At 46.9% G+C, this 27,861-nt stretch overlaps 1 protein-coding gene across 2 annotated transcripts in view; it reads left to right on the forward strand.

Moving 5' to 3' along the window:
* The window catches only part of SLC43A1 (solute carrier family 43 member 1), a 229,498-nt gene that overhangs the window by 17,918 nt on the left and 183,719 nt on the right, over positions 1 to 27,861 (forward strand). For both annotated transcript variants that reach the window (XM_083146125.1, XM_083146126.1), the window contains exons 2-3: positions 4,030 to 4,254; positions 26,769 to 26,973. In XM_083146125.1, the coding sequence (XP_083002251.1) occupies positions 4,101 to 4,254; positions 26,769 to 26,973 (359 nt within the window). In that variant the 5' untranslated portion in view covers positions 4,030 to 4,100. The remainder of the gene's footprint in view (positions 1 to 4,029; positions 4,255 to 26,768; positions 26,974 to 27,861) is intronic.

Here is a 27,861-nt window from a genome sequence, read left to right on the forward strand (position 1 = left end):
AAGTGCCAGCAGACCTCCCCCGCATGCTGGGACTTGGAGAACCACAAGTCCCAGCATGCGGGGCATAAATGGGCCTGCTGGGACTTGTAGTCCACCTGTAAAAAGAATGTTAAAAGAAAACACACACACAGAAAAGTAAAACTTTATTACATACACATACACACAGCTCACTTTTACACCAACATACTTACCGCACCAGGGTCCATCGCTGGTCTCCCTCCTGCATAGCCGGCTCCCCCGGCACTGACAGCGGGGACAACCGGCTTTCTCCGATGGAGCTAACAGCTTCTGTCGCGCTGTCCCAGGGCGATTTGAGAGAAAAAATTTGCATTTTCTCAAAAACGGCAAACCCACTAAATCTTGCCCTCTATGTCATTAAATATGTTAAACAGAAGAGGCTATAGCACTGAACCCTGTGTTACCCCACTTAGTACTGGTATCCAGCTGGAGAATGCACCATTTACTAGTCTCTGTTCTTTGTCCTGCAGCCAGTTTATTACCCAGTTACAAATTTTTACCCCCAGTCCAAATTCCTCCATTTTATTAATCAGTGTCTTATCCACATAAGTGTCAAATGCCTTTGCAAAATCCAGGAACACCACAGCATTGATAATGTCAAGGTTTAGGTTGGTTGTCATTAATTATTTTATGTGTCTCTAGGGTATTTCTGGACACCATCTCTTAAAATTCCCTCAAATAATTTCCCCACGATTGATGTTAAGCGCACAGATCTGAAACTTACTGGGTTTTCTTTTTCCTTTTTTAAATATCAACACAACTTCCGCAATTCCCAGTCCTTAGGTACAGGTATGTAGGCTTGATCTACTACCAGTCCTCATCATCTATGTGCACTTGCATGCTCCTTTTAGTGCAAAAGTTACTTTTATCTATGCTTACCTATATCTCTGCATATTACACTGTTAAGGGGCATACACATTTTGCTAAGCTATTTAGGGTAGGCAATATGCTGGTGTCAAGATCTCCCATGGGGAGCACATACACATGCAGAGATTTGTTCTAAGCGGTTTTGCTAAGCAATTTTGCTAAGCAATATTGCTTAAGCAAAAAGTCAGGGTAGTGGTTCAGAATGAGAGATTGCAATCAGGATCTCCTTTCTTAAACATCACCATATTGTACATGTTTCATTTCGAGACTGTCCAATATACTTTCCACCTATGTTATAATACTGGGGTGTTTTTTGTGTTTGCTATGCAAAAATCTAATAAAAAATTATTGAATTAAAAAAAAAAAAACATTATATACTTTGTGTGTGTATATATATATACTAGGTGATTCATCGCGCCCTACGGGCGCTCTTCACACCGTCGTAAGGGGCTACGCCCCCTTAATTTGTGAACGGGGGTCGCGGAGGGTGCCGCGAATTGCAGGAGGGGGGGTCGCGGGGGGTGTCGCGAATTGCAGGAGGGGGGGTTGTGGGGGGGTGGATGCTGCGAATCGCGGGAGGGGAGGGATTGCAGAGAATCGTGGGAGGGGGGTCGCGGGGTGGGTTGCCGCAAATCGCGGGAGGGGGGTTACGGGGGCGGGGGTTGCGGCGAATCATGGTAGGGGGGGTCGCGGGGGGTGTGCCGTGAATCACGGGAGGGGGGGTCACGGGGTGGGGTGCCGAGAATCGCGGGGGTGTGTGTGTGTGCCGTGAATTGGGTGGGGGTTGCGGGGGGGGGGGGGGGGTGACGCGAATCGCCACAAGAAAAAATCAACACAGAAAGGTCAACACATGTAAATGTTGACATAAGTGTGGCACTTCATTGGTGTCCATGTCGACACATGAGAATGAATATGAAAAAAAAAAACTTCAAAAACTCATGTCAACCTTTTTCATTGTCGACCATAGCCATGTCAGTGTTTTCCATGTGCAATTTAATTCTGGAGCTGCCGCGAATCACGGGGGGTGCCGCGAATTGCGGGAGGGGGGGGTCGCGGGGTTGGGTGCCACGAATCGCGGGAGGGCGGGGTTCACAGGGGTTCCGGTGGGGGGTTGCCGCGAATTGCGGGAGGTGGGGGTCACGGGGGGTGCCGCGAATCGCGGGAGGGGGGGTTGCGGGGGGGTGTGACGCGAATCACCACAAGAAAAAGTCAACACAGAAAGGTCAACACATGTAAATGTTGACATAAGTGTGCCACTTCATTGGTGTCCATGTTGACACATGACAATGAATATGAAAACATTCAAAAAATGAAATAAATCTTCAAAAACTCATGTCAACCTTTTTCATTGTCGACCATAGCCGTGCCAGTGTTTTGCATGTGCCATTTAATCCTGGGGCTGCCGCGAATCGCAGGGGGTGCCGCGATTTGCGGGAGGGGGGGGGGGTTGCGGGGGGTGGGTGCCGCGAATCGCGGGAGAGCGGGGTTCATGGGGGTTCCGGTGGGGGGTTGCCGCGAATTGCGGGAGGGGGGGGGGTCGCGGGGGGTGCCGCGAATCGCCGGAGGGGGGTTGCGGGGGGTGTGACGCGAATCGCCATAAGAAAAAAATCAACACAGAAAGGTCAACACATGTAAATGTTGACATAAGTGTGCCACTTCATTGGTGTCCATGTCGACACATGACAATGAATATGAAAAAATTAAAAAAATTACAAAAATCTTCAAAAACTCATGTCAACCTTTTTCATTGTTGACCATAGCCATGTCAGTGTTTTGCATGTGCCATTTAATCCTGGGGCTGCTGCGAATTGCGGGGGGGGGGGTGCCGCGAATCGCGGGAGGGGGGTCGCAGGGGGGGTGCCGCCAATCGTGCAAGGGGGGGTCGCGGGGGGGTTCTTTTTGCCGCGAATCGCGGGAGGGAGGTCGCAGGGGGGGTGTTTTTTCCGCGAATCGGGGGGGGTCACTGGGGAGGGTTTGCCGCGATTCGCGGGAGGGGGGGGTCGCGGGGTGGTGGTTATGCCGCAAATTGCGGGAGGGGTCGTGGGGGGGTTCTTTTTGCAGCGAATCGCGGGAGGGGGGGTCGCGGGGGTGGTTTTGCTGCGAATCGCGGTAGGGGGGGTCGCGGGGGAGCGGGTGTTTTTGCCGCGAATCGCGGGAGGGGGGGGGGGGGCGCGCGGGGGGGAGGTTTTGCCGCAAATCGCGGGAGGGGGGCGCTCACCTGGTGGCTGTGGAGTAGCAGTGCTGGGCAACATGGGAAGGCAGTGGGTGTCTGGCACTGTCTGTGGGCTCACTGGGCTGGTTCTCTGTCACATACCTCCCAACATGACCCTCTCCAGGAGGGACACAATGCTCTGTTTCTAGACTTCCCCTTAATGTATGATTGCCATCACCTGTTTTAAACAGGTTAATTTCTCAGAAAGGTGTTCAGCACAGATGAAGGCAATCACACATTAAGAGGAAAGTCCAGGAACAGAGCGTTATAGACACAGACACCCACTTTGAGTGACAGATGTAGCCAAATATATAGGAGATATATATATATATATAATTGTAGAAAAGTGGAACTCGTAGACTTGCAGCTGGTGTAAACAGTGGGGAATTTTTATTCCATCAGACCATCAATGTTTTGGGGATGGCAGGCCCTGTCATCAGGATGTATAAATGTGCAAAATAAATTGAAAAACATACCCCTGCCATTTATTTTTCACTGCATGACATGCACATTTATACATCCTGATAATATGTGTAATATGACTATGGGATAGTACACGCTGTGTAATATGACTATAGGTCACTATGCGCTGTGTAATATAACTTTGGGTCACTATGCGCTGTGTAATGTGATTATGGGTAACTACTGTACATGCTGTTTAATATGTGAATATGTGTCACCGCGCTCTTTATAATGTAAATGTGGGTCACTATACGCTGTGTAATGTGAATATGGGTCACTAAGCACTGTGTAATATAAATATGGGTCACTACGTGGGTCACTACCTGCTGTATAGTGCTGTGTATGTGTAATATTTTACTCTGCAACCTTTGTTTCATCTGAGTGAACCTCAGTATCAGTCCAAACAAATAATATTTTTTTTCTATGTTGCATAAATACATTTTGACATTAACACTGTCTTTTATTCACAGGGACTGAAGAAACCCGTCTTCCTATCTGCTTCTCTATTTGTTGTTCCTTTGGAGCTTCTTACACCGCAGATATGGCGCCTTCTCTGCAGACTGCGTTTGCTCGCCGCTGGTGGATCGCTTGTACTGCAGTGCTGGAGAATCTCTTCTTTTCAGCTGTTCTGTTCGGTTGGGGCTCTCTGCTTATCATGTTACAACAGGAAGGATTTTACTCACATCTATGTACAGGTGCGCATAGAGATTTCTATTCCATGTAATGAACCGCTCTTCCCTGAACTCCCATGGGTGCCCATAGCAACCAATCAGATTATATTTATTATCCTCTAGAAGGTGATAGATAAATGACAAGTAAAATATGATTGGTTGCTATCGGCAAAATGTCTCATTTCTAAAAACACCCACTTTAGTAAATTTACCCCCCAGAATGATGAAAAAGTTACACACAGAAATATGCATGAAATGTGACTGAGTTCCTCAAACAATACCAGTGCCATACTAATGAGACAACATGTGTGCCTTCCTGTTGTTGGATAAAACAACTTTATTGAACAGAGGTGAATTTTGAGTTTGTAGTGTAGTCATTGTTAAGATGTTACGTTTGTAGCCGAAGTTTCAGAATTTGTCAAAAACTTTTGATGATTCTGCTGCATAACAGGATGGAGATTCCTAGATGGTGAAGGTCCCTACCTCTATTTACTATGGATTTACAAAAGGTGCATATGGCTGGAAAGTTGTTGTCTGGATTTTGGTAGAAATAATTCCACACACAAGAGATTCATTTTTTTGTCTGTTGCCCAGGCATGATAATGGGCTTTTTCCTCCAAAGGCCAACAACTGTCTACACTGGTAGAATAGAACAATTAAAGATATCTTCTGAGGAAACCGTCACTGTTTTGGGATGGAGAAACACGTCAAGTTTGTGAGCAATTTGAGCATTGTCCAGGACCCTATATTGCCACTTCCATACTGCCAAGATCACAAGAGGACATTTTTCGTATTGCGGCATCTCCGCCACGTACCATCCTATTGTGGGACTGGTTATCTACCATCCCACGATGCCCGTCAGGTGACATGTGACGCAGAGGGCCGTGATAAGCGTGCGACTATTCTAGACTTACATCTCGATCCGGTGCCAGTCAGGCAACTGACGTGCGGCGCCGAGGTCCGCGAGATGGCATGTTGAGCAGACCCTGTCAGCTGAATCAGACCAACACGGCTGAATCTGGTAAGCTGATTTCATTGGGACAGAGGCAGATGGTGAATATCTCCTGTGGAACTACTGATACATTAACGCCTGCTACAAAATAACTTTTATTGTGATCAATCAGTGGGACTGAATTGCCAAGTAACAAGTGCACATTCTGGGACCAAGGATACACAGATTCATGCATTGGTGCTACAAATTAACCCACCAATAAATGGATACAATGCGCTTGGACTTCTATATTGGAACTAGTTATAAAAAGGACTATGCTCAAAATTGATTACATATGTAATAAATGTATGTTGCTAAAGATATTATTAATAATTTATAAGTGTTATTTGACATTTTATAATAAATTTTACATTTCAACTGGTTTAAAGGCGCTCTCTTTAATTGTTCTATTTTTGGTGCATTAACCCCTTGAGTGGTGGGTTTAGCCGGGGCAGGACAAACCTACCTTCGCTCCTGTGTTAGTACGCCGGAGATCCCCTGCCGCCACTTCCCCAGCCGCCTGGCAGGCTCAGGGATGTTTCGCGGTGGCTTGGGAGAACTCGGGGGCCTGAACTCTTCCGAGTCCCCCCCGAACATCCCAGAGCCTGTCGACTACGTCACTACAGTATGGTAATTGGCGGCTGGCGGCAGGGGAGCTCTGGCGTATGATCGCTGGTGTACGCTGGAGTGGAGGGACCCGGGGGGACCAACAGGAGGGGTGGGGGTGACGGAGGGGGGGACCCCTAAAGGTACCTACTACATAGTGGTAAGCCCGGGGTTACTCTGGGAGCTGCATTATACCAGTTAAAAGCACTCTGGAGAAATTTGATATTAATCTAGTGTTATGGCATCTCAATTATAGAAATATCATTAAGATTAAGTTATCTATTTTGCACCTGATTTGTTCATTATTTGTTTCCACTGGTATCTGAGTGATACAAACAACATCTTCATTAAAATCTGTATCACTAACATTCTCTTCACTAACATCCTCATCACCATCATCCTCATCACCAACATCCTCATCAGCACCAGCTACACAAATAGACTTCTCTTCTTGGTGCACTTCCACAGAATCATCCTCAATTTCTACATTGGCATCTAGGCTTATGCGCTAATCCCCACAAAGAGCCCCCCTCTTCCAGCACAGTATTGGAAAGATCAGGCTTGTACATGGCACCTGTGGACACACTTGGACTCTCCTTAGGTATTTGTGATGTTTCTGAGGACATAGTTGGTTCAGGGGCCTTCATGAATTACATTTAAATTGAACTTAAAAAAACACATGTAGAGGGCTTACTTGAGAGGTAAAACCATCAGTTATATACAGTGGCCAAGGTGTTAATCTTTTCTTGCTACTTCGAGTGGTGAATGGCATATTGTCAAGTTTTTTTTTCTCTGTACCTAAATGTATTTGAATTTTTTTTTTTCTTTCTCATGCCTTGACTTCAGACCTCTATGCCCTTGGGCAGTAGTCTTAGCAATAGACGATGACGGACTTGTATCAATATCCTGACTGCTGGCAGCAGCTGCAGCACTGGCATGTGCTTCTGTATCTCCTCTCAGTTGTTCGTCCTCAATATCTATTACAGCACATACCGTTCGACAGTCACAATACCTTATACACAGTAGGGTTATAGACAGCAGTCCCAGTACCTTATTAACACATGGGGTATGGGCAGCAGTCCCAGTACCAGATTAACAGATGGGATATGGACAACAGTCATAGTACACATTAATACAGGGTGGGTGCAGACAGAAAATAAAGAAAACTTTTTTTACTGTTAGTATTTTTCTTTGTAATAATATATGGTGGGGTACAGAGTAGACAGCAGTCACAGTTAAGTATTAACAGATGGGGTACAAAGCATTCCCAGTACTGTACAGGTTGAGTATCCCCTATCCGAAATGCTCGGGACCACGAGTATTTCGGATAGGGGAATTTTACGGTTTTTGGAATAAATTTTTTTTTTAGCATACTTACCTGTCCCCTGATGGTGTCCGGTGGTCCTTCGGCCTCCACGCAGTCCCCGGGCGTCCACAGCAGGCCTCCGGCATCTTCTTCAGGCTCTCCAGCGGTCCCAGGAATGCATTGCGCGAGTGTGCGCGAGTGTGCGCGCGCACCGGTGACGTCACCGGCGCGCGCACACACTCGCGCAATGCATTCCTGGGACCGCTGGAGAGCCTGGAGAAGATGCCGGAGGCCTGCTGTGGATGCTCGGGGACTTGGTAAGTATGAAAAGAGGGTTAGGGGGGGTAAAAAAAAAAAAAAAAAAATCCGAATTATTCCAAAAACCGCGGTTTTTGGAATAATTCGGATACGGGATGCACGGATACGGGATACTCAACCTGTATTAACATATGGGGTATGGACAGCAGTCCCAGCACCATTTTAACAGATGGGATACAGACAGCCCCGTATTATTAACAGTGGGGGTTTAGACAGAAGAAAAATTAAACTTTTTTTCTTTTATTTAAGATTGTTTTTTTTTTTTTTGCAATATGTTTTTATTTGAGTTTGAACATTAGAAGTATAATAATCACAATGACAACATCAAATAGATACAGTATATTTGTGAAGCAAAATAGTTATGCAACATATAATATATATTCCAGTTAACAGGGTTGGCACACTCCTGTATAATAACCAGTGCCTGGGGTGTCTAAAATTACCAAAGTCAAACAGAGGGAGGAAGATTCAGGGGAAATTTGAGGAAGAATTACTTCACAGAAAGAGTAGTAGATAAGTGGAATAGCCTCCCATCAGAGGTGGTAGACGCAAATACAGTCGTACAATTTAAACATGCTTGGGATAGGCATATTGATATCCTTACAAAAAAAATAAGGATCAAATATGGTTTGAGGTAACATGTTTAAAAAAAGGGGCAGACTAGATGGGCCAAGTGGTTCTTATCTGCCGTCAAATTCTATGTTTCTATGTTTCTAGGTATACCAATGAAGGAGGTGAGGGATGTATCCATTGCTGAAGAATGCATTTCTTCACCACTGCCGAAAGCATCAGCAATAATTTAGGACAACCAGATGAGATTTTTTAGGTTGTTGTCAATAAACCAAAAATGCCCCATTCTGGTAATAGTGGTAATAAATTAAATAAATCAGAAATTGCAAAGTGTTTTACTTTTTTTTTGTATGAATACAATCCCACAAAAAATGATAAAAGCCCTAATTCATATCTGATTGCAGTACAAATTTGTTCTCAAAATGGGCAAAACCCATGTGCACTGCAGGTGGGGCAGATGTAACATATATAGAGAGAGTTAAATTTGGGTGGGGTGAGTTGAAACTGAAATCTAAATTGCAGTGTAAAAATAATGCTGCCAGTATTTACCCTGCACATAAACAAAATAACTCACACAAATCTAACTCTCTTTTCATACATGTTACATCGGTCCCACCTGCAGTGCACATGGTTTTGCCCATCTTGAGAACAAATTTGTACTGCTATCAGATCTGAATAAGGGCCAAAGAGTAACGTGAGGACTAGCACATTTTAAACAAATCTCTGTTAAGCTGTGTACACACGGGGGGAGATATATTGCTCAGCAATATATTGCTCAGTGTCTCCTTTTCATCAGCGACCAGAGATGGTCGCTGATGAAAAGGAACCTCTGCCGGGGGAGCCGCAGAGGTAATCAGCTGGTCGCAGGAGCAAGTGATTAGAATGGGGCTGAAAACGGGAGCGCGCACCCGGCGATTTATCGCCGGGGCACACTCCCATCACTGGCAATATGGTCTCCAGTGACCATGTTTCCAGCGATTATAGCCCATATCGCTGCAGTGTGTACACGGCTATAGATATATCTGTCACCAAAGTAGTGCGTACACACTGAGCTATTTTCCCCAAAGAGCAAGAGATTTTTAGGAGGCGAAAGACTTTGCTGAAAATCTTTCATTAGAAAAGGTTATTTACATAATGGGCAGGGTTTGAATTCCAAGGGTGGGAGCAGCGGCCCTTTTTATTTCAGTGCATTTCTGTTCTTGGGGCCTGATTTAGAACTGATCTCTGGGTTGCGTATATTCAGAGCCTAACGAAGAAGTTAACACTGCCCCGCCTGGGCAAAATCCCACCAATGTGCACATAGCGAGAAATCCATTCACCTGTGCCAGCCATGCATAAGTTACCACCATAAAAAAATGTACATTGGGGGGCAGTGGCGCTGGGATCATAAACATTTCTGGCCTGTGCCAACAATGTATACATTACCGGCCAGAGGAGTAACTAGGTGACATGGTGCCGGGAGCAACGGTATGTTTCGGCACCACGTGGTCCCCCTAGTTATTTTTCCTTTATATAGTAATGCTCCTTACACATTATGCCACACAAAGTGCAATGTGCATTACAGAATATACTGCACAATCTGTAATGCCCATTACATAATGCCCCCACTAGTGCTGCTTAAACACATAATGCCCCCTGAAGTGCTGCATAACTACATGCTGGTTGCCAGGGGGAACACATCCTTGTTGCCAAGGGTTCAATGCTCGTAGCCAGGGGGGATTACATGCTTGTTGCCAAGGGGAGCTAAATGCGCATTGCTCAGGGGGATTTAAATGTTATTATTGCCCACCCGTCAGCAACACGGAGGATCAGAGTCTCTGACAGCATCACAGAGACCCTGCACCCCTCCAAAGATGGCCACCGATGCAAAGGAGACAGACTCTAGAGGTGCCCCTGTACCTCTAGAGTCTGTCAGTGAGTACCTCTAGTATGACTTCTCTGTGGTGGTGGCCGGGGTGCAGGGTCTCTGTAATTCTGTCAGAGACTCTGCACCTCTGCAGCGGACGGCATGCCCTGTTACCGGCATATAAAGAAATGTGCATAGGAGGGCAGTGGGGCCAGTGACATATACATTGCTGGCCTGTGCCAGCAATGTATATATTACTGGCTTATCATAAATATAAATACTACATTGGTGGGCAGTGTAGCGACTGCTGCTGCGGCGTGCAGTGTGCAGCGTGTGGGGAAGCCGCGAGAGGGAGCAGATGTGTAGTTGAAAAATGAGCCATAATCGCTAGACATGCTGGTAAAACCAGCAGATGAATCACCAAACTAGTGATGATGCGGAAGTGCGCATCATTGCTAGTCAGGGATCTCTGAGCCATACACACTGGACGATTTTCAGCTGAAAAACGCTCAAAATGGCAGTTTTGACCGATTTTCAGCTGAAAATCGTCTAGTGTGTATGGGCCTTAAGTATACTCTGTAAAAAAAAAATGAAAACATTTCTTGATATGTAATTGAGGATAAGATACTATTAGAATATAAAAGTGTTTTAAGGATAATAGATTCACTAAGAGTAGGCAAGTGTCTCTGCCATCTTGTTATACAAGTTTCAGAATAACCCTCATAGTATGGAGTGCGTAATAGTCTATAGAACATAGACATAGCTCCCCTAGTATTCATGGCGGACTGAAAAGGCAAATCCAGTTGGTTCAACCAATCCATGGGAGAAAGATATGCTATCACTTTAGACACTATGGGCCAAACGTAATAGGGTGTGAGAATAAGAAAGTGAGAGATTTGGGAGAGTTTTCCCATTTTTTTTAAAGCGGCAATCTACAAAATTTACAATGCAATAAAAAACAGGTTGACTTCTGCTCCACTGAAGGTTTGGGTGCCGGACGGGTTCCCGACAGTCGTTTACCCGACGTCGGGATCCCGACTGTCAAAACGCCGTCAGCCGGGTGCCCGACGGCCACCCACTATTTTCCCTCGTGGGGGTCCACGACCCCCATAGAGGGAGAATAGAATAGCGAGCCACCGTGCCCGCAGTGTGGCGAGCGCAGCAAGACCGCAAGGGGCCTTTTTGCGCTCGCCGACTCCGGGCAGTCGGGATCCCGACGTCGGGATAATAACTGTTGGGATCCCGTACCACACCCGGAAGGTTTCTGTCCACACTGAACTCGCCTATATTATATATATATTAAGTATATATGCTGCCTTTTGTATGAAGTACAATACTTATTTAGTATATTCTCTCCTCATGGTGTGATTACCGCATGCGATCTGAACTTTTTAGCACAAATCATATCACGCTTCGTTAAAATCGTGCAATGTTCATTTTGCCTTGCCATGCAATGCTTGCTTACATGTAGTCCATATAGCAAGTCCTTATTGCAAAGTAGTATGAGCAGGCAGGTATTTTTAAAGTACATTGAATCGTGTCTAAATCAAATCGCACGGCGTGTAGGGAAATGCATGCAGGGGTTAAAGTGAGGGGGAACGAGGTGGAACTGAGTTCCACCACCTCTAATGGTGAGGTGGAACATTTAAACCTCCACATTGGCCCTGCATAGTAACTCTCACAGAAAATCATTCTAGTTTGCAGGGGGATCCCAAAAACCCTACCACTGGCCCTGTCTCTGCCTAATGGGGGGTGGGGACAGGGCCGCCAATAAGGGGGGTGTTGTGGGTACAGCTGTCTATGGCCCCAGCCTTTTTAAGGGCAGCTCATTTTGCCCACCACAACCCCCCCCCCAACTGCCTCCACTGCACTGTGCTCAGTGTGCTGAACAAAGCAGATCCTGGAGCGCAGGCTTATTGAACCGAGGACGTTGGCAGCCAATTAAAATAGTGCACTGGCTTTTGAGCTAATCAGTACGGGCCCCAAAATTCTGATGGCAGCCCTGGGTGGGGAGGGGTTATAATTAGGTTGCATAGAGAAATTAGTTCCCCCACCTCTGCATGACCACTTTATTCCCTGATTGCATGCAATATTTACTTTACATATTTCAATTATATATTGTAGTCTAGTCTAAATCTTATGCCGTTCAAATTATTTGTAGTTCAAATAGCACAGTATAGAAAGTTTAAATTGCATAGCATTGAAGTTTAAATTGCATAGCACACATTGTATAGCTTAAATCGTACCTAGCACACATCTCACCATGGGTGAGATGTACTAAGGCTTTAAGGGCGGGATGTTGTAACATCCGCGCCCATTATCGCTGGCTACCGCATTTTTAATAACGGCATATGCTATAACATATGCCGTTATTCATGCAAGGGACAGCTCTTGCGGTAAGAGCTGTCCCTTGCGATGCGGTGCCGGCACTGGACTTCCGGGTCTGTGACCCGGGAGTCCATCTGCGCATGCGCAGACCCCGGCGCCGGCCGCAGGGCACGCTGGGAGGGATCCGTGACGGATCCCTCAAACAGCGCTGCGGTAAGAAGCCCATAGGCTTCTGCAGGGATTCGCCAGCTTTAGCTGGCGATTCCCTCCGCAGCGCTGACACTGCGGAGGCGCCATATAGCATATAGAAATGCGGTAGAAACCCCGAAAACGGGGTTTTTACCGCATTTCTGCTATATAGCATCCCGCCCTAGGGGCGGGATGTTGTAACATCCGCGGCCCCCTTCGCCGGCTACCGCATTATTAATAACGGCATATGCTATAACATATGCCGTTATTCATGCAAGGGACAGCTCTTGCGGTAAGCGCTGTCCCTTGCGATGCGGTGCCGGCGCTGGACTTCCGGGTCTGTGACCCGGGAGTCCATCTGCGCATGCGCAGACCCCGGCGCCGGCCGCAGGGCACGCTGGGAGGGATCCGTGACGGATCCCTCAAACAGCGCTGCGGTAAGAAGCCCATAGGCTTCTGCAGGGATTCGCCAGCTTTAGCTGGCGATTCCCTCCGCAGCGCTGACACTGCGGAGGGGGCATATAGCATATAGAAATACGGTAGAAACCCCGAAAACGGGGTTTTTACCGCATTTCTGCTATATAGCATCCCGCCCTAAAGGTGATAAAATAGAGAATGTGATAAGCCACCAACAATCAGCTCCTACTGTCATTTTTCAAACTCAGTCTGTGACATGGCAAGTAGGAGCTGATTGGCTGGTGGTTTATCACTCTAAATTTTATCACTTGTCAAACTTAGTACATCTGGCCCCCTGAGTGGGCATCAAAAATAGGAAAGAAAACATACAGTACTATTGTAGCAGGCGCTTTAATCACTTCCAAACTGCTGCTGTCAACAGGTCTTTGCAAAAAATATTAATAGAATTTTGTTTTTGACCGCGCTCTGACTGGTAAGCTGCTCCAATAGGGGGATACGTGGTAGATTTGATGCAAGGAGCGCTAAGGGTTAGGAATTAGATGCGTAAAAATGAAAAAGAGTGAAAAAATTTGAAAAAAATAGAAAAATATATATAAATAAAAATAAATAAAACTAGAAAATAAATATAAATAAATATAAATAATAATTAGGTAAGGATAAAGGATTTGGTAAAGGCAGTAAGTAAGATTTAAATGATCAAGCGTGACCTGTAAGAAAAAGACATTAGGTAATGTTTGCACTCCTTTGGAGTATTGTGGAGTCCAGATTCCCTGGGTGACATTCTATGGGATGAGATAATCTGACTTTTGCAAGTTTTTTCGAAAAAAACGGCCGAAATCGCATTTTTTTCCATTTTCGCATATTTAATGAGCTGCGAAAATGTGAAAAAAGTGCGATTTTGGCCAACAAGTTGGACACACTGGAAATGCGATGGCTGCTTTTCGCAGCACATCGCATCCAGATGTTTTCACATGAAAAAGTATACAAATCGCATATTTAATGATATGCGATTTGTATAAAGTGTGTCTTAATTCGCCCAAAAATCAGACCAGGTTCTGATGGGCGAATTAGCCAGAACCCTGCACAGATCGCAATGATCTGTGCAGGGTTCTGGTGTAAAAAAAAGTTTAATCAGTTAAAATAAAAAAAAAAACAGCGCGGGGTCCCCCGCCAGAGCATAACCAGCCCCGGGCTCATTGAGCCGGTGCTGGTGACATAAAATCAGGGTCCCCGACAAATAGGGGTCCCCTTGATTTAATGAAACCAGCACCAGGCTCAAGGTCCGGCGCTGGTTCCCGAAATACGGGGGACAAAATGACTAGGGGTCCCCCGTATTTTAAGAACCAGCACCAGACCCAACCAGCCAGCAGGGTAATGCCACAGCCGGGGGACACTTATTATATAAGGTCCCGCGGCCAAAGCATTATCCCCGTGGCTGGTCAGCATGGGCAGGGGTCCTGGGGAAGTGGGGACCCCCCAATGAAGGGGTCCCCCTCCCTCCAGGACTTACCAGCCCATGCTGAAAGTCCGGGGCTGTCCCCGATGCCCCTGGGCGGTGGGCATCGGGCTGATGGATAGTGTAAAAAATAGAAGAAAAACTATTGTTTTCTACTGTAGAACTATGAGTCCCAGCAAGCCTACCCTGCATGCTGGGACTTGGAGAACCACAAGTCCCAGCATGCGGGGCATTAAAGGGCCCGCTGGCACTTGTAGTTCTACAGTACAAGAAATAGTAAAATAAAACACACTGAGACCCTGAAAAATAAAAGTTTAATACACACATAACACACACATACTGATACTTACCTACCTTGAGCCCGTAGGTCGGTCCCTGGATCCTGGGTCCGGGGCTCCTGGACAGAAGAGTCCGGTTCCGGGACCTTGGTCCTGGTTCCGGGGCTGGTCCGGGGTCCTGGGCTCCAGGGCTGATGTCTTCGTTGTCCAGGATCCGAAGTAGTCCAAAAGGGGTTCCTAAGGAAGGAAATCCTACTCACCTGGTCCCCGGCGACGACCTCGGCATCCTCTCCGGCAGACGCGCTGCTCCCGGCTGGTACCCGCTCACGGACTGGAGAGGCGCAGAGATGTTTCATCTTCCGCGCCTCTTCTCAGAATGATTCCATTGGCCGCCTAGCGGCCAATCAGGAGCCGAGAAAGTCGGGGGGGGGGGACCCCGCGCTGGTTTTTTTTTTATTTTAATTTGCGATTTCCTGCAAACGTGCGATTTTCAGACATGAAAATCGCACATTTTCAGGACTAAAGACATCGCACCAACTCGCACCTATTCGCACTATTTGGCCTGTTTTTCGCATCTCATTAAATATGCGAAAAACGGCCCAATCTTGCGATTTTCAAAAGTGCGAAGTGGTGCGATAAAAAAAATGCGGATTTATCTCAATCCATAGAATGTCACCCCTAATCTCTCCCTTACTACGCGGCTGATGTTACCTTTGCCGCGAGTTGCAGTCTCCAAGCCTGGAGATTGACAGCGGGGGACCGTCGGGCTTTAGTGCTGTGATACTGTATATGCGGCTGTTCGGATTCTGCCGCGGCTCCCACCGCCGGGTGGATGCGGCGTGGGGGATGGTTGGACAGCGTCCCAAATGCACAGGATATCGATGGCGGTAGATGGCAATATGTCTCCTAGTTGCTCCAACGCGTTTCATACCTTGCTGGTACTTTTTCAAGGATGCAGCCATGTTTAAAAAACTGTGTTTTTATTTGTAAAAACTTTATTGTGCCACAGGATGTCCGGTGGCCATTTTGGTTAAAAAGGTGGGAATCACATGTTCCCTTTTCCTTCAAAAGCAGGTCACACTTTGATTCGAAGATTGTAGAGATAAAAAAGGTATTAGTGAAAGTAGATAAGAAGTAAGAAATATTGAAGAGAAGAAAGGAGAATGAATGCTACTAAGAAAAAAAATTATAAAGATAAAAATACAGAATAATAAAGATAAAAATAAATAAATAAATATGGAGATAACGTTAAATCATAAAAATAAATAAAGTTAAAAATAAAAATAAATATAAACATATATGAACAAAAATAAAAATAAATAAATCAAAATAAATATAGATATAAATAATAAATGTAAATAAAAATAGATAAATAAAAATAAAAATGTAAAAATAAATAAAATATAAAATAAAATAAAATGAGAAAGGATGAATATAATTTGCACTCTAAAAGAGTGAAAAATAAATAAGAGTGGAGGAAATAATCAAGGTTGGGCAGAATAACAAGTCCATGATTTGTCTGATCTCAGAGGAATGCATTTAGGTCTATATCAATGTTAAGAGGTCTTTTAAAGTGCAAATTATATTCATCCTTATTTGATATATCATTTCTCATTTTATTTTATTTTATATTATATTTTATATTTATTTTATATAAGCGGGGCGAGCGGCGGCAGAACGCGTCCTCCCGACCTTTTCATACCACCACTATCCACGTTGGCGTGGAGCTGATGTTAAATAGTGTGACGAGCCACCGAGCCCAAAGTGTGGCGAGCGGATGCGGATTACGTTACATGTATTCCGCGTCCGCTCGCCACACTATATAAAATCAACTCCACGCCGACGTGGGTTGTTGGGGTATGAAAAGGTTGGGAGGACGTGTTCCGCTGCGCTCGCCCTGCTTCGCGGTGGCGTGGATAGTCGGGGGGTGCCTAAATCACATTGTATGTCACTCAAGTGTATAGTACATTAAATGGCATCACACCCTATAAATCGCATGTGATCACATACGATTTTAAGTGCGGTGCGATGCGATCTCAGCACACCGCACAAGGACAGAGAGCAGTGCTTAAATTACATCAGAAAATCGCATGCGATCGCATCGTATGCAAAAAAATCGCATGCAATGCGATGCGATTTTCCTACAGTGCCTTATGTATGCTAATTGGGCACCAGTGGCGTAGCTATGCTGTGGCAGCCCCCGCCATGGCTTGGAGGAGCCAGCGCCTGCTGGGCGCACTGAGAGCTGAAGAAAGAAGGTCACCGTCTGCACACAGAGCTGGAGCTGGCTGCTCAGCTCGCTCTGCAGTACAGGAAGGCACCGACCTGGACAAGCGCTCTCCCTGCTGCTCCTGTCAAACAGCAGACAGGCAGCAGCAAGCTACAGTAGTGGAGAAGAAAGCTCTGCAGCCCGATCCCCTTGGCCAGTCTTTTCTCTCCTCAGGTAGAACACACTGGCTCCCCACTGCTGCTGTGTAACCTGCTTCTCACAGGCAGATGTCTGCCTGTGAGGAGGAAACTCGAGGCTGTTATAATCAGTTCCCACGGTCCCCTCTCTGGCAGGTTGTATACCCTCCCTCCCCCACCAGTATGGAGTCTCAGGATACACAGTCAGCACTTAAACCTCCAGTCCCAGCAGCAACTGAGAAGCTTCCTCTATGCATTGCATTTCCTCCTGTACGACGTGTAGCTCCACCCCCGGATCTCCTGCTACAGCTTCTCTGTTCTGCTGTCCTCCCCTGCTTACTGTGAGTCTAGATTCCTATCCCCAGCTGTGCAACTGCCTCTACCTACCCCATGTGTGTCCCTGCCCACCCCATGTGTGCCCCTGCCCACCCCATGTGTGCCCCTGCCCTCCATATGTGTGCCCCTACCCACCCCATGTGTGTCCCTGTCAATCATATGTGTGCCCTTGCTCCTGCCCACCCCACGTGTGCCCTTGCCTATCATATGTGTGCCCTTGCTCCTACCCACCCCATATGTGCCCCTGCCCACCCCATGTGTGCCCCTGCCCACCCCATGTGTGCCCCTGTCCATCATATGTGTGCCCTTGCTGCTGCCCACCCCATGTGTGCCCTTACCCACCCCATGTGTGTCCCTGTCCATCATATGTGTGCCCCTGCCCACCCCATGTGTGCCCCTGTCCACCATATGTGTGCCCCTACCCACCCCATGTGTGTCCCTGTCCATCATACAGTATGTGTGCCCTTGCTCCTGCCCACCCCATGTGTGCCCCTGCCTATCATATGTGTGCCCTTGCTCCTGCCCACCCCATGTGTGTCTATCCCAGCCCATGTGTGCCCCTACCCACCCCATGTGTGTCCTTGTCCATCATATGTGTGCCCTTGCTCCCAGGGGCGGATCCAGGATAAAATGACAGGGGGGGCACCATGATAAAAGAGGGTTTAGGTGGGGGAGGGGCAGTGTTAGTGGTGCCAGTGTACATGCTAAGAGAGCGGCAGAGAGAGGGTGGGAATGGGATTAAAAATAGGTCCTGGCAGTTAAAGTACGCAGGCCCACCATGGCGACAAAAGTGAAGGATGTAATTGTGCACGCGCCGAAGGCGCGCTCCAGAAAAGGGTGTGTGGCCACTCAACAGGGGGCGTGTCCTTGAGTGTAGTGTACAACACCATATACAACTTCTACACATTATGCAACAAAATACTAGACCCCATTATACTTACACATAATGCCACACGGATTGAGACAAAATTCACATAATGCCAAATGGATTGAGCCAAAATTCACATAATGCCACATGGATTGAGCCAGAATTCACATAATGCCACACGGATTGAGCCAGAATTCACATAATGCCACACAGATTAAGCCAAAATTCACAATACGCTTCATAAACAGGGACATTGTCCACCAAAGGCGCCCATTAAACATTTACACCATAATGTCCATTACACGTTAAGTTACACGCTATTATGTCCATTATGTATTATGCCAAACACCATAATGCCTATTAAAAATTATGCTACATAAGTGCTGCTTATCTACATGCTCATTGCCAAGGGTTCCATGCTCATTGCCAGAGGTTCCATGCTCGTTGCCATGTGGGATTACATGCTCATTGCCAAGGGGGAATACATGCTCGCGGTAAATGGGGACAGCTGCCGCCAGGCAGAAGTGATAGCCACTGACAGAGGCAGAGCCTGGCTGTATTCAGAGCACTGCAGGTCCCGGCTATTTGAAAAAATATCCCTTTCACACCAGAAAATACATTCCCAGGTTGGCCCCTTTTACACCAGCCTAGTCCCTGCATTTTCGGTGTGAGGGGGAGAGAAAACCACCCCTTCCCCCCTTTAACCAGTTATCTAATTTGGCACTCTTTACTTAGAAGGGCGCCCATCTCGGCCATCTCGGGCATTGAATGCACTAAAAAATCAGGTGCGATGCGACAGACGAGATGCCCGAGATTTCCCATAGGGAACAATGTTAAATGTCTCAATTGACCCGATTTTCCTGTTCAATGCCTCAATTGACCCAATTTTTCCATAGGAAACAATGTTAAATGGGCCACAGAGGCCAAATAGGCACCCTGAAGTGAATAATGGGCACCCGAATTTTTAACGCCACCCCACGATCAACGTCAACCCGAAGCGTGGCGAGCGCAGCGAGCCCGCGAGGGGCGGCGGTACGCGTCCTACGACCTTTTCATACCCCCACTATCCACGTCGGCGTGGAGTTGAGAATAGAAAGTGTGGCGAGCGCAGCGAGCCACCGAGCCTGAAGCGTGGCGAGCGCAGCGAGCCCCGCGAGGGGACGCGGATACCTTCACAGGTATCCGCGTCCCCTCGCGGGCTTCACAGCTGTCCGCGTACCCTCGCGGGGCTCGCTGCGCTCGCCACGCTTCGGGCTCGGTGGCTCGCTGCGCTCGCCACACTTTCTATTCTCAACTCCACGCCGACGTGGATAGTGGGGGTATGAAAAGGTCGTAGGACGCGTACCGCCGCCCCTCGCGGGCTCGCTGCGCTCGCCACGCATCGGGTTGACGTTGATCGTGGGGTGGCGTTAACAATTCGGGTGGCCATTATACACTTCAGGGTGCCTATTTCGCCTCTGTGGCCCATTTAACATTGTTTCCTATGGAAAAATCGGGTCAATTGAGGCATTGAACAGGAAAATTGGGTCAATTGAGACATTTAACATTGTTCCCTATGGGAAATCTCGGGCATCTCGTCGGTTGATCGCACCCGATTTTTTAGTGCATTCAATGCCCGAGATGCCCGAGATTTTTTACTAACGATGCCCACGATCAAAATCGTGGGCGCCCTTCTAAGTAAAGAGTACCTCTAATTTAACCGGCTATATCTTTGGAACCAACTGACCCATTTACATGAGACAAATATCATATTGAAGAACTTTTGAGTGGGCTTTGAATAATTTTGGTCCAGTGAAACTGGAACGTTTGGTTCCAGAGTAATCTGCCCTCAAAGAACATGAACAGCCATGAAATGACATTTAAAAAATAAAAAAATTGGTTTACATGAAATATCTCTGGAACTGATTGACCGATATGGACCAGCCTGGTATCATATTGAAGGCCCAGCGATTTGGAATGGAATGAGATCAACCACAAGCTTCTGCGATGCCAGGAGGGGAACTGGCAGCCGCCGGAACCGGGTGCGGGGGTCGGAATTGACGGGTCCCATATTATCCTATGGGGAAAAAAACGTTACAGCTTTGTCAGGCGATATCTCCGGTTCCCGGGAGGCTAGAGACAAAGGGCTGGGCTCGTTAGAAAGCCCTGGTCCTCAGCTACAAAATTAATGACAGGGGGGGCACGTGCCCGGGTGCCCCCCCCCTGAATCCGCCAGGGACGTGCGGTGAGCTTAGTGGCTGGTGAGGCACCCAGCCAACACCACACACCATAATGTCCATTACACATGAAGCTACGTACAGTAATGCTCATTACATTTGACACCACACACTGTAGTGTCCATTACATATGATGCCAGGCACCGTAATGCCCATTACACTTGATGCCCCACACCGTAATGCCCATTACACATTTCGCCAAACAATGCAGTGCCCATTACATATGACACCACACACCATAATGCCCATTACATGACGCCACACACCATAATGCCCATTACAAATGACGCCACAGACCATAATGCCCATTACACATGACCTCACACACATCGTAATGCCCATTGCACATTGTGCCACACCCAGTTATGCTGCTGATACCATTCTATGTCCAAAACACCAAAAATGCCCCTTGCAAGTTACACCCACCAGTAAGGCTCCTCTGTTCAACCCCCACCCAACACTGCTCCTTCAACCTGCAACAAACATGATATCAGTGGCCCACCAGTTGCTCATTTTCTTTCTAGCAGACTGCATCCGCCGCCAGGCAGTCAGTAGCAGATTTCGGGCACAGCAGCAGCAAGAGGCTTTGGAGCTGACAGTGATAACAAGCATCTTACAGTGTCCATGTCAGTCATCCACTACTGATTACCCAGGGACATTGAAAGTTTTTGCCAGGCCCCACCCACCTAAAAAAATTGGGTGAGGTCATAAATCACACCAGCGCTGGCAGCTTACCCTGAATCAGTGGCGGCAGGTGGTCTCTGTGTAGAGCTTGTGTGTCTTCCGCTCCCAAGCGCCGGCGGCGGGAGCAGTAAAATAAGACTGCAATGCCGTGGTGCCACTGACCAGGAGACCATGGGATGATGGGACATCAGCAGCACCGCTGAGTCTGACGGGGAACCATAGGATGTTTGCAGCGCTGCTGGTGGGGACCCGCTAGCCGGAACATGAAGGGACAATTAAGCGCAACTGACGGGGAGCATAGGATGCCAGCAGCAGCGCTGGCCGGAAGAGCTTTAGACATATCGCTGCAGCTGAGGGCGGGCGGCAATACAATAGATAGAAAAAAAAATGGGAAATAAAAACTTTAGAAGGGTGCAGGGGAAAAAAAAAATGACAGTAGGATGGGGACGGAGAAGAGTGCTGCTGTCAGTGATCGCGGGAGGTCCGACGGGAGCGGCGGTTATGCCACTGGACAGCCGGATGTACTGTCCTGCCCTTGACCAATCACATTGGTTTCAGTGACAGGGACGTGCTGTTATAGTGGATGAAAGCACTTCCCTGTCACTGCGGCACCTGTAACGGTGCCGCTTACAATAGGATTTTTAATGGGCTTTGACAGCCATCTGCTTGTCCTCGCCCCCTGCCCGCCCTCTGCTCCCAGCATTTTGCAATAGACAGCTGGAGGCACCGCTTTTGGTGCCTCCAAAATCATATTAAACATTACATGGCACTGAAAATCTTTAGTTTAGTACAAAGAAGATACTTATGAAACAGAATATGTGTCATAAGAATCTTCTTTGTATCATTTTGATCATTAATGACAGGGGAGGCACTGCCTCCCCTGCCTCCCCTGACTGCACGTCCCTGGAATCCGCCACTGCTTGCTCCTGCCCACCCCATGTGTGCCCCTACCCATCCCATGTGTGTCCCTGTCCATCATATGTGCAGTGTTGCAAGTAAGGGGGTACTGTGTGGTACGGAGTACCTGTAAGAAATATGTTGCAGGTACGCAGTACCACTTACCCCCTGACCCACTGTCAATTCTATTTTTATTTTAAGTCTAAATATAATGCAACCGCAGCCCGCCCACCCAGCGTTATGATTGGTGCTGTTTGCAGCTACCGGCTACTGCTGATTTAGCCTTTCACACTGACAGGCATCAGCGGCGCCGGCAGCATGAAGAGCAGGCTCCACTATTGTAAGCACAAGCTGCCCGGCTCTCCCCCAAGCAAGAGCCAACCCACCCCCAGCCATTCCCTGTTTCTCATTCCCTGTCTCCTGATGCAACGCCACTATTGTCATTTAGTCACTCCTCTAGCTTTGTGTGACTACGCCCCCCTCATGACACATGGCCACGCCCATTTTTGGTGGAGGCTATCAGTACCACCAAGAAAAAAATTCTACTTGCACCACTGCATATGTGTGCCCTTGCTCCTGCCCAGCCCATGTGTGCCCCTACCCACCTCATGTGTGTCCCTGTCCATCATATGTGTGCCCTTGCTCCTTCTCTCCATGGTAATTACTGCCTGACATCTATTGAATGTTACCTTATGTCTAGCGTACAGTGTAAGGTGTTTAGTGTAAGTGGCATTATGGTGTGTGGCGTACAGTGTAAGTGGCATTATGTGTGTGGTGTACAGTGTAAGTGGCATTATGGTCTGTGGCATACAGTGTAAGTGGCATTATGGTGTGTGGCGTACAGTGTAAGTGGCATTACAGTGTGTGGCGTATAGTGTAAGTGGCATTGTGTGTGGTGTGTAGTGTAAGTGGCATTATGTGTGTGGTGTACAGTGTAAGTGGCATTATGGTGTGTGGCATACAGTGTAAGTGGCATTATGATGTGTGGCATACAGTGAAAGTGGCATTATGGTGTGTGGCGTACAGTGTAAGTGGCATTGTGTGTGGTGTGTTGTGTAAGTGGCATTATGTGTGTGGTGTACAGTGTAAGTGGCATTATGGTGTGTGGCATACAGTGTAAGTGGCATTATGGTGTGTGGCATACAGTGTAAGTGGCATTATGTGTGTGGTGTACAGTGTAAGTGGCATTATGGTCTGTGGCATACAGTGTAAGTGGCATTATGGTGTGTGGCGTACAGTGTAAGTGGCATTACGGTGTGTGGCGTATAGTGTAAGTGGCATTGTGTGTGGTGTACAATGTAAGTGGTATTGTGTGTGGTGTGTAGTGTAAGTGGTATTATGTGTGTGGTGTACAGTGTAAGTGGCAATATGGTGTGTGGCATACAGTGTCAGTGGCATTATGATGTGTGGCATACAGTGTAAGTGGCATTATGTGTGTGGCGTACAGTGTAAGTGGCATTATGGTGTGTGGCGTACAGTGTAAGTGGCATTATGATGTGTGGCGTACAGTGTAAGTGGCATTGTGTGTGGTGTGTAGTGTAAGTGGCATTATGTGTGTGGCGTACAGTGTAAGTGGCATTGTGTGTGGTGTGTAGTGTAAGTGACATTATGTGTGTGGTGTACAGTGTAAGTGGCATTATGGTGTGTGGCATACAGTGAAGTGGCATTATGGTGTGTGGTGTACAGTGTAAGTGGCATTGTGTGTGGTGTACAGTGTAAGTGGCATTGTGTGTGGTGTACATTGTAAGTGGCATTATGTGTGTGTTGTACAGTGTAAGTGGCATTACGGTGTGTGGCGTACAGTGTAAGTGGCATTATGTGTGTGGCGTACAGTGGAAATGGCATTACAGTGTGTGGCGTACAGTGTAAGTGGCATTACAGTGTGTGTCGTACAGTGTAAGTGGCATAATGTGTGTGGAGTATAGTGTAAGTGTCATTACGGTGTGTGGCATACAGTGTACGTGAAATTATGGTGTAAGCAGCATTATGGGTGGGAGGGGGCGCCAGGTACTATTTTGGCAGGGGGGAGCAAATTTTATAGTTACGCCACTGTTGGGCGCCCTGCTAATACATAAGTACCCAAAAATGGAGACTTTCAGCAGTGCTTCTGGGGGCGGGGGCCAGTGCCTGACATCATCAAGCCCAGGGCGGCGTGGGGGATCGTCATTGGCGGCGGGGGAGGTGGCTAACATTGGCGGGGAGCTCCGTTGCAACAGGGCGCGAGTGCATCTCCTGGCGGGAGCTGGCGCTGGGGGGGGGGGGGGGGGGGGGGCTGGCGATAGAATCGCCAGCCCCTGCCAAGATGACAGGGGCTACATCTGTATGTGCAGTGAACCAGTTATGGTATAGGAGAGGGATGGGGAACCTTCGGCCCTCCAGCTGTTGAACTATACATCCCAGCATGCCCTGCTATAGTTTTGCTATTTGGCCATGCTAAACAGTTGCAGGGCATGCTGGGATGTGTAGTTTAACAACAGCTGGAGAGCCAAAGGTTCCCTATCCCTGGTATAGGGCCTTGATGGATAACCTTGACACTCCAGCTGTTTTTGAACTACACATCCCAGTATGCTCTGCTACAGTTTTGCTATTTGGCCATGCTAAAACTGATGCAGGGCATGCTGGAATGTGTAGCTGCAGTGTCAAGGTTAGCCATCACTGGTATAGGGGGTCGACAATGTTTCGACAGTCACTAAGTTGACCACTAATGGTTCACAACTGAAAATAGTCAACATACCATAAGTATTGCACAAGATGGTGTAAACTGTTGCACTGTCTCTAATAACAAGAGGGTTTTTTTTGTCCTCTTCTCAATCAATATTTGTATTCCACAAAATCGCCGGTCACTCGAGAATTTAGAACAAAATAAGACCGGGATAGACAAGTCAGAGATGGATAATCACAGAATGTCCATATGTGGTAACCCAATCTGTGTTACTGACCTGTCCACCTTGCCCTATTTGCATGTAAAGATGTCTTTAAGTTCCCAGCTGGTCACATGCTCACAAGTAAGGAGGGCTTGCCTTTCAACTATGCCCTATATGCACATACAGCATAGGTGTATTTTACCATCGGCTGTGGATCCTCCCACTTGGGTATACAAAGATATTAACCACACATAATATAAAAAGTCCAGAATAAAAAAAATAGCAGCATTCAATATAGATAAAAGTCAATTTAGGAAACCAAAATGAGTCACTGGGCCAACCCAAACACCACCTCAACTCACACAGGTTAAAGAGAATGAGGTGGGTTTGCCACTTATAGAATGGAATGGTGGCAGAAGGTCCCTGGACAGATGAATGGTAGTTCCTCCTCACCAATGCGTTTTGGGCCGTTAAATGGCCCTTTTTCAAGGTATGAAGGATAGCCTTACTGGCAGGGTATATATAACCTGTCTGATTAAACAATTAAAAGGTATATACAAAAACATTACCTGGAATCCAATCCAGTGTCCGGGTAAAAAATGCCATAAAACCATAACATACATATCAGCTTTCTCAATACTGTTTTCATTATTTACTGTAAAATTGACTTTCCAAGTTAGCAGCTTGTTTTTCGTATATCTCTAGGTTAGTACAATTTCGACTAATCCACTGAAATTGGCTGTTGGGGACACTATTTAGCCAGTTTAGATGGTGTCTGCCCCTATAAAAGAGTTACAGTCAGTGGCTTTAATGTAGTTTTTGGTCTACAATTGTCCATCTTCAATGTAAAACACAACATCAAGAAAGTCTACTGTTTCAAGGCTTTTGTTGAATGTTAATTTAATATTATGATTATTACAATTGAGATGATGGCAAAATTCATCCAGTGCCAGTTCGTCACCTTACCAAACAAACAAGCTTAATGTCAACATGGACATGGCCAACATTCAAAAAGTCGTGAAGAGTTTTTCACGTTCTTTGTGTATATGTTGACATATGTTAGCATGGACACCGTATAAGTGTACAGCATCCCCTCGCATGGCTTGATGCACTTGCCATGCTTTGGGCAAGGTGCCTCGCTGCACTCGGAACACTATTATATTCTCACCCACTTGGATAGTAAAGTATGAGCCAAGTAAAATACTTTTGAGTGTCGACCATGTGACCATTTTCAGGTGTCGTCCTGGTCACTGTCGCTGTCACAGTCGACCATTAATGGTTAACTAAGTGACTGTCAACCTAGATATTGTCGACCCAGGTGGAATACAGCACGGACACCCATAACCTGGACCCTCAATCTGTCAACATCCAATGTGACCGGACCAGCTTCCAGAACCATCCCAGCAGCCATGAATCATCAGGACAAACTAATTGCCAGCTTACCAGGTAGAACCCTATACCAACAGGCTTTCCCTGGGCAGGAGAACACAGTGTCTCCCACTAAGTCCTTGTTACAAAAAATCGGCCTCCAACAATTGGGACACATATAAAGGAAGCATCATAGGAATGGACACAGGACACCAATCCATCTGAACTTTGGGTGACTATCCATGCTCAAATACAATATTCTTGGTACCAGTACTTTTTAATGGAATGATTCAGCAAATCCACTAGATTGCTTTTTAATGTTCACTATAATTATATTTATTTTTATTAAAATTGCTTAATATCTTTACTCCTGTTTTTAGATATAGCGCCGTTTCACACTTTCTGTTCACGCATTGTCAACCCAGAGACTGTATACCCAGTGAAACAACTATGGAATTAAAGCATTTTAATAACTTTATTAAATATTATGCTGCACTGTATCCTGAATATTGATGCAGTTTCGATTCACATAATTATTGACGATAATCACGATAACAGCTTTCAACATACTGTACACTCTCTCTTTGTTTCTAGAGACAAATTCATCAGAGAATGAATCATTTTTATATGAAGACGCATCTAATGCCTCATTACCGAAGCCATGGCTGACTTGTACGGCCCAGGAAGAGGTTCTGAATTTAGGTTTCACAATTGGCTCCTTTTTATTGAGTGCAACAACGCTTCCTTTGGGGATTCTGATGGATCGATATGGACCTCGTCCGCTCAGATTAGTGGGAAGGTGAGTGTATAAGATACACTACTTTACTGCTTCACAAATATTGTATTTTGTGACACATTAACCATTGTTCTTGGGTGACATTTAATAGAATGCTATTTTTTCGCACTTGCAAAATCGCCCATTATTGCACTTTTTAAAATCGCGAATTTACATATTTAATGAGGTGCGTATTCTGGAAAGAAAAGTGCGATTAAGTGTGATAATGGGCGATTTTTCGGCATGAAAATGTGCAAATTTTAGGCATGAAAATGTGTGAATTAGAGGTAATGTGCGATTTTGTATTTAGAAATGTTTATTTTAAAAACGGCGTGAGGTCCTGAGCATAACCAGCCCCGGGCTCATTGAGCCGGTCCTGGTTCCAAAAATACAGGGGACAAAAAATCTGGGGGTCCCCCGTATTTTGAAACCAGCACCGGGCTCCAACAGCCCGTGGTGTAATGCCACAGCCAGGGGGCACTTTTTACATAAGGTCCCCCTGCCGAAGCATGAGCACCGTGGCTGGTCAGCCTTGGACGGGATACCTGGACCCAATAAAGGGGTCCCCTCCCCCCAGGCTTCACCCGTAAAGGGCTGAAGCCCGGGGCTGTCACCGGCGTCCATGGCCAGTGGATGCCGGCCTGATAGGGTTAAATCTCACATACGTAACATTGCTTTATGCAGGAGAACTACAAGTGCCAGCAGACCTCCCCACATGCTGGGTCTTGGAGAACCACAAGTCCCAGCATGTGGGGTATTAATGGGCCTGCTGTGACTTGTAGTCCACCTGTAAAAAGAATGTTAAAAGAAAAGACACACTGGACGGGTGAAGCCTGGAGGACCCCTTTATTGGGGGGGGTCCCCACTCCTCCAGGTACCCCGTCCAAGGCTGACCAGCCACGGTGCTCATGT

The sequence above is a fragment of the Crinia signifera genome, chromosome 6, assembly GCF_055691185.1.
Source record: "Crinia signifera chromosome 6, ASM5569118v1, whole genome shotgun sequence".
NCBI classification, from domain to species: Eukaryota; Metazoa; Chordata; class Amphibia; order Anura; family Myobatrachidae; genus Crinia; species Crinia signifera.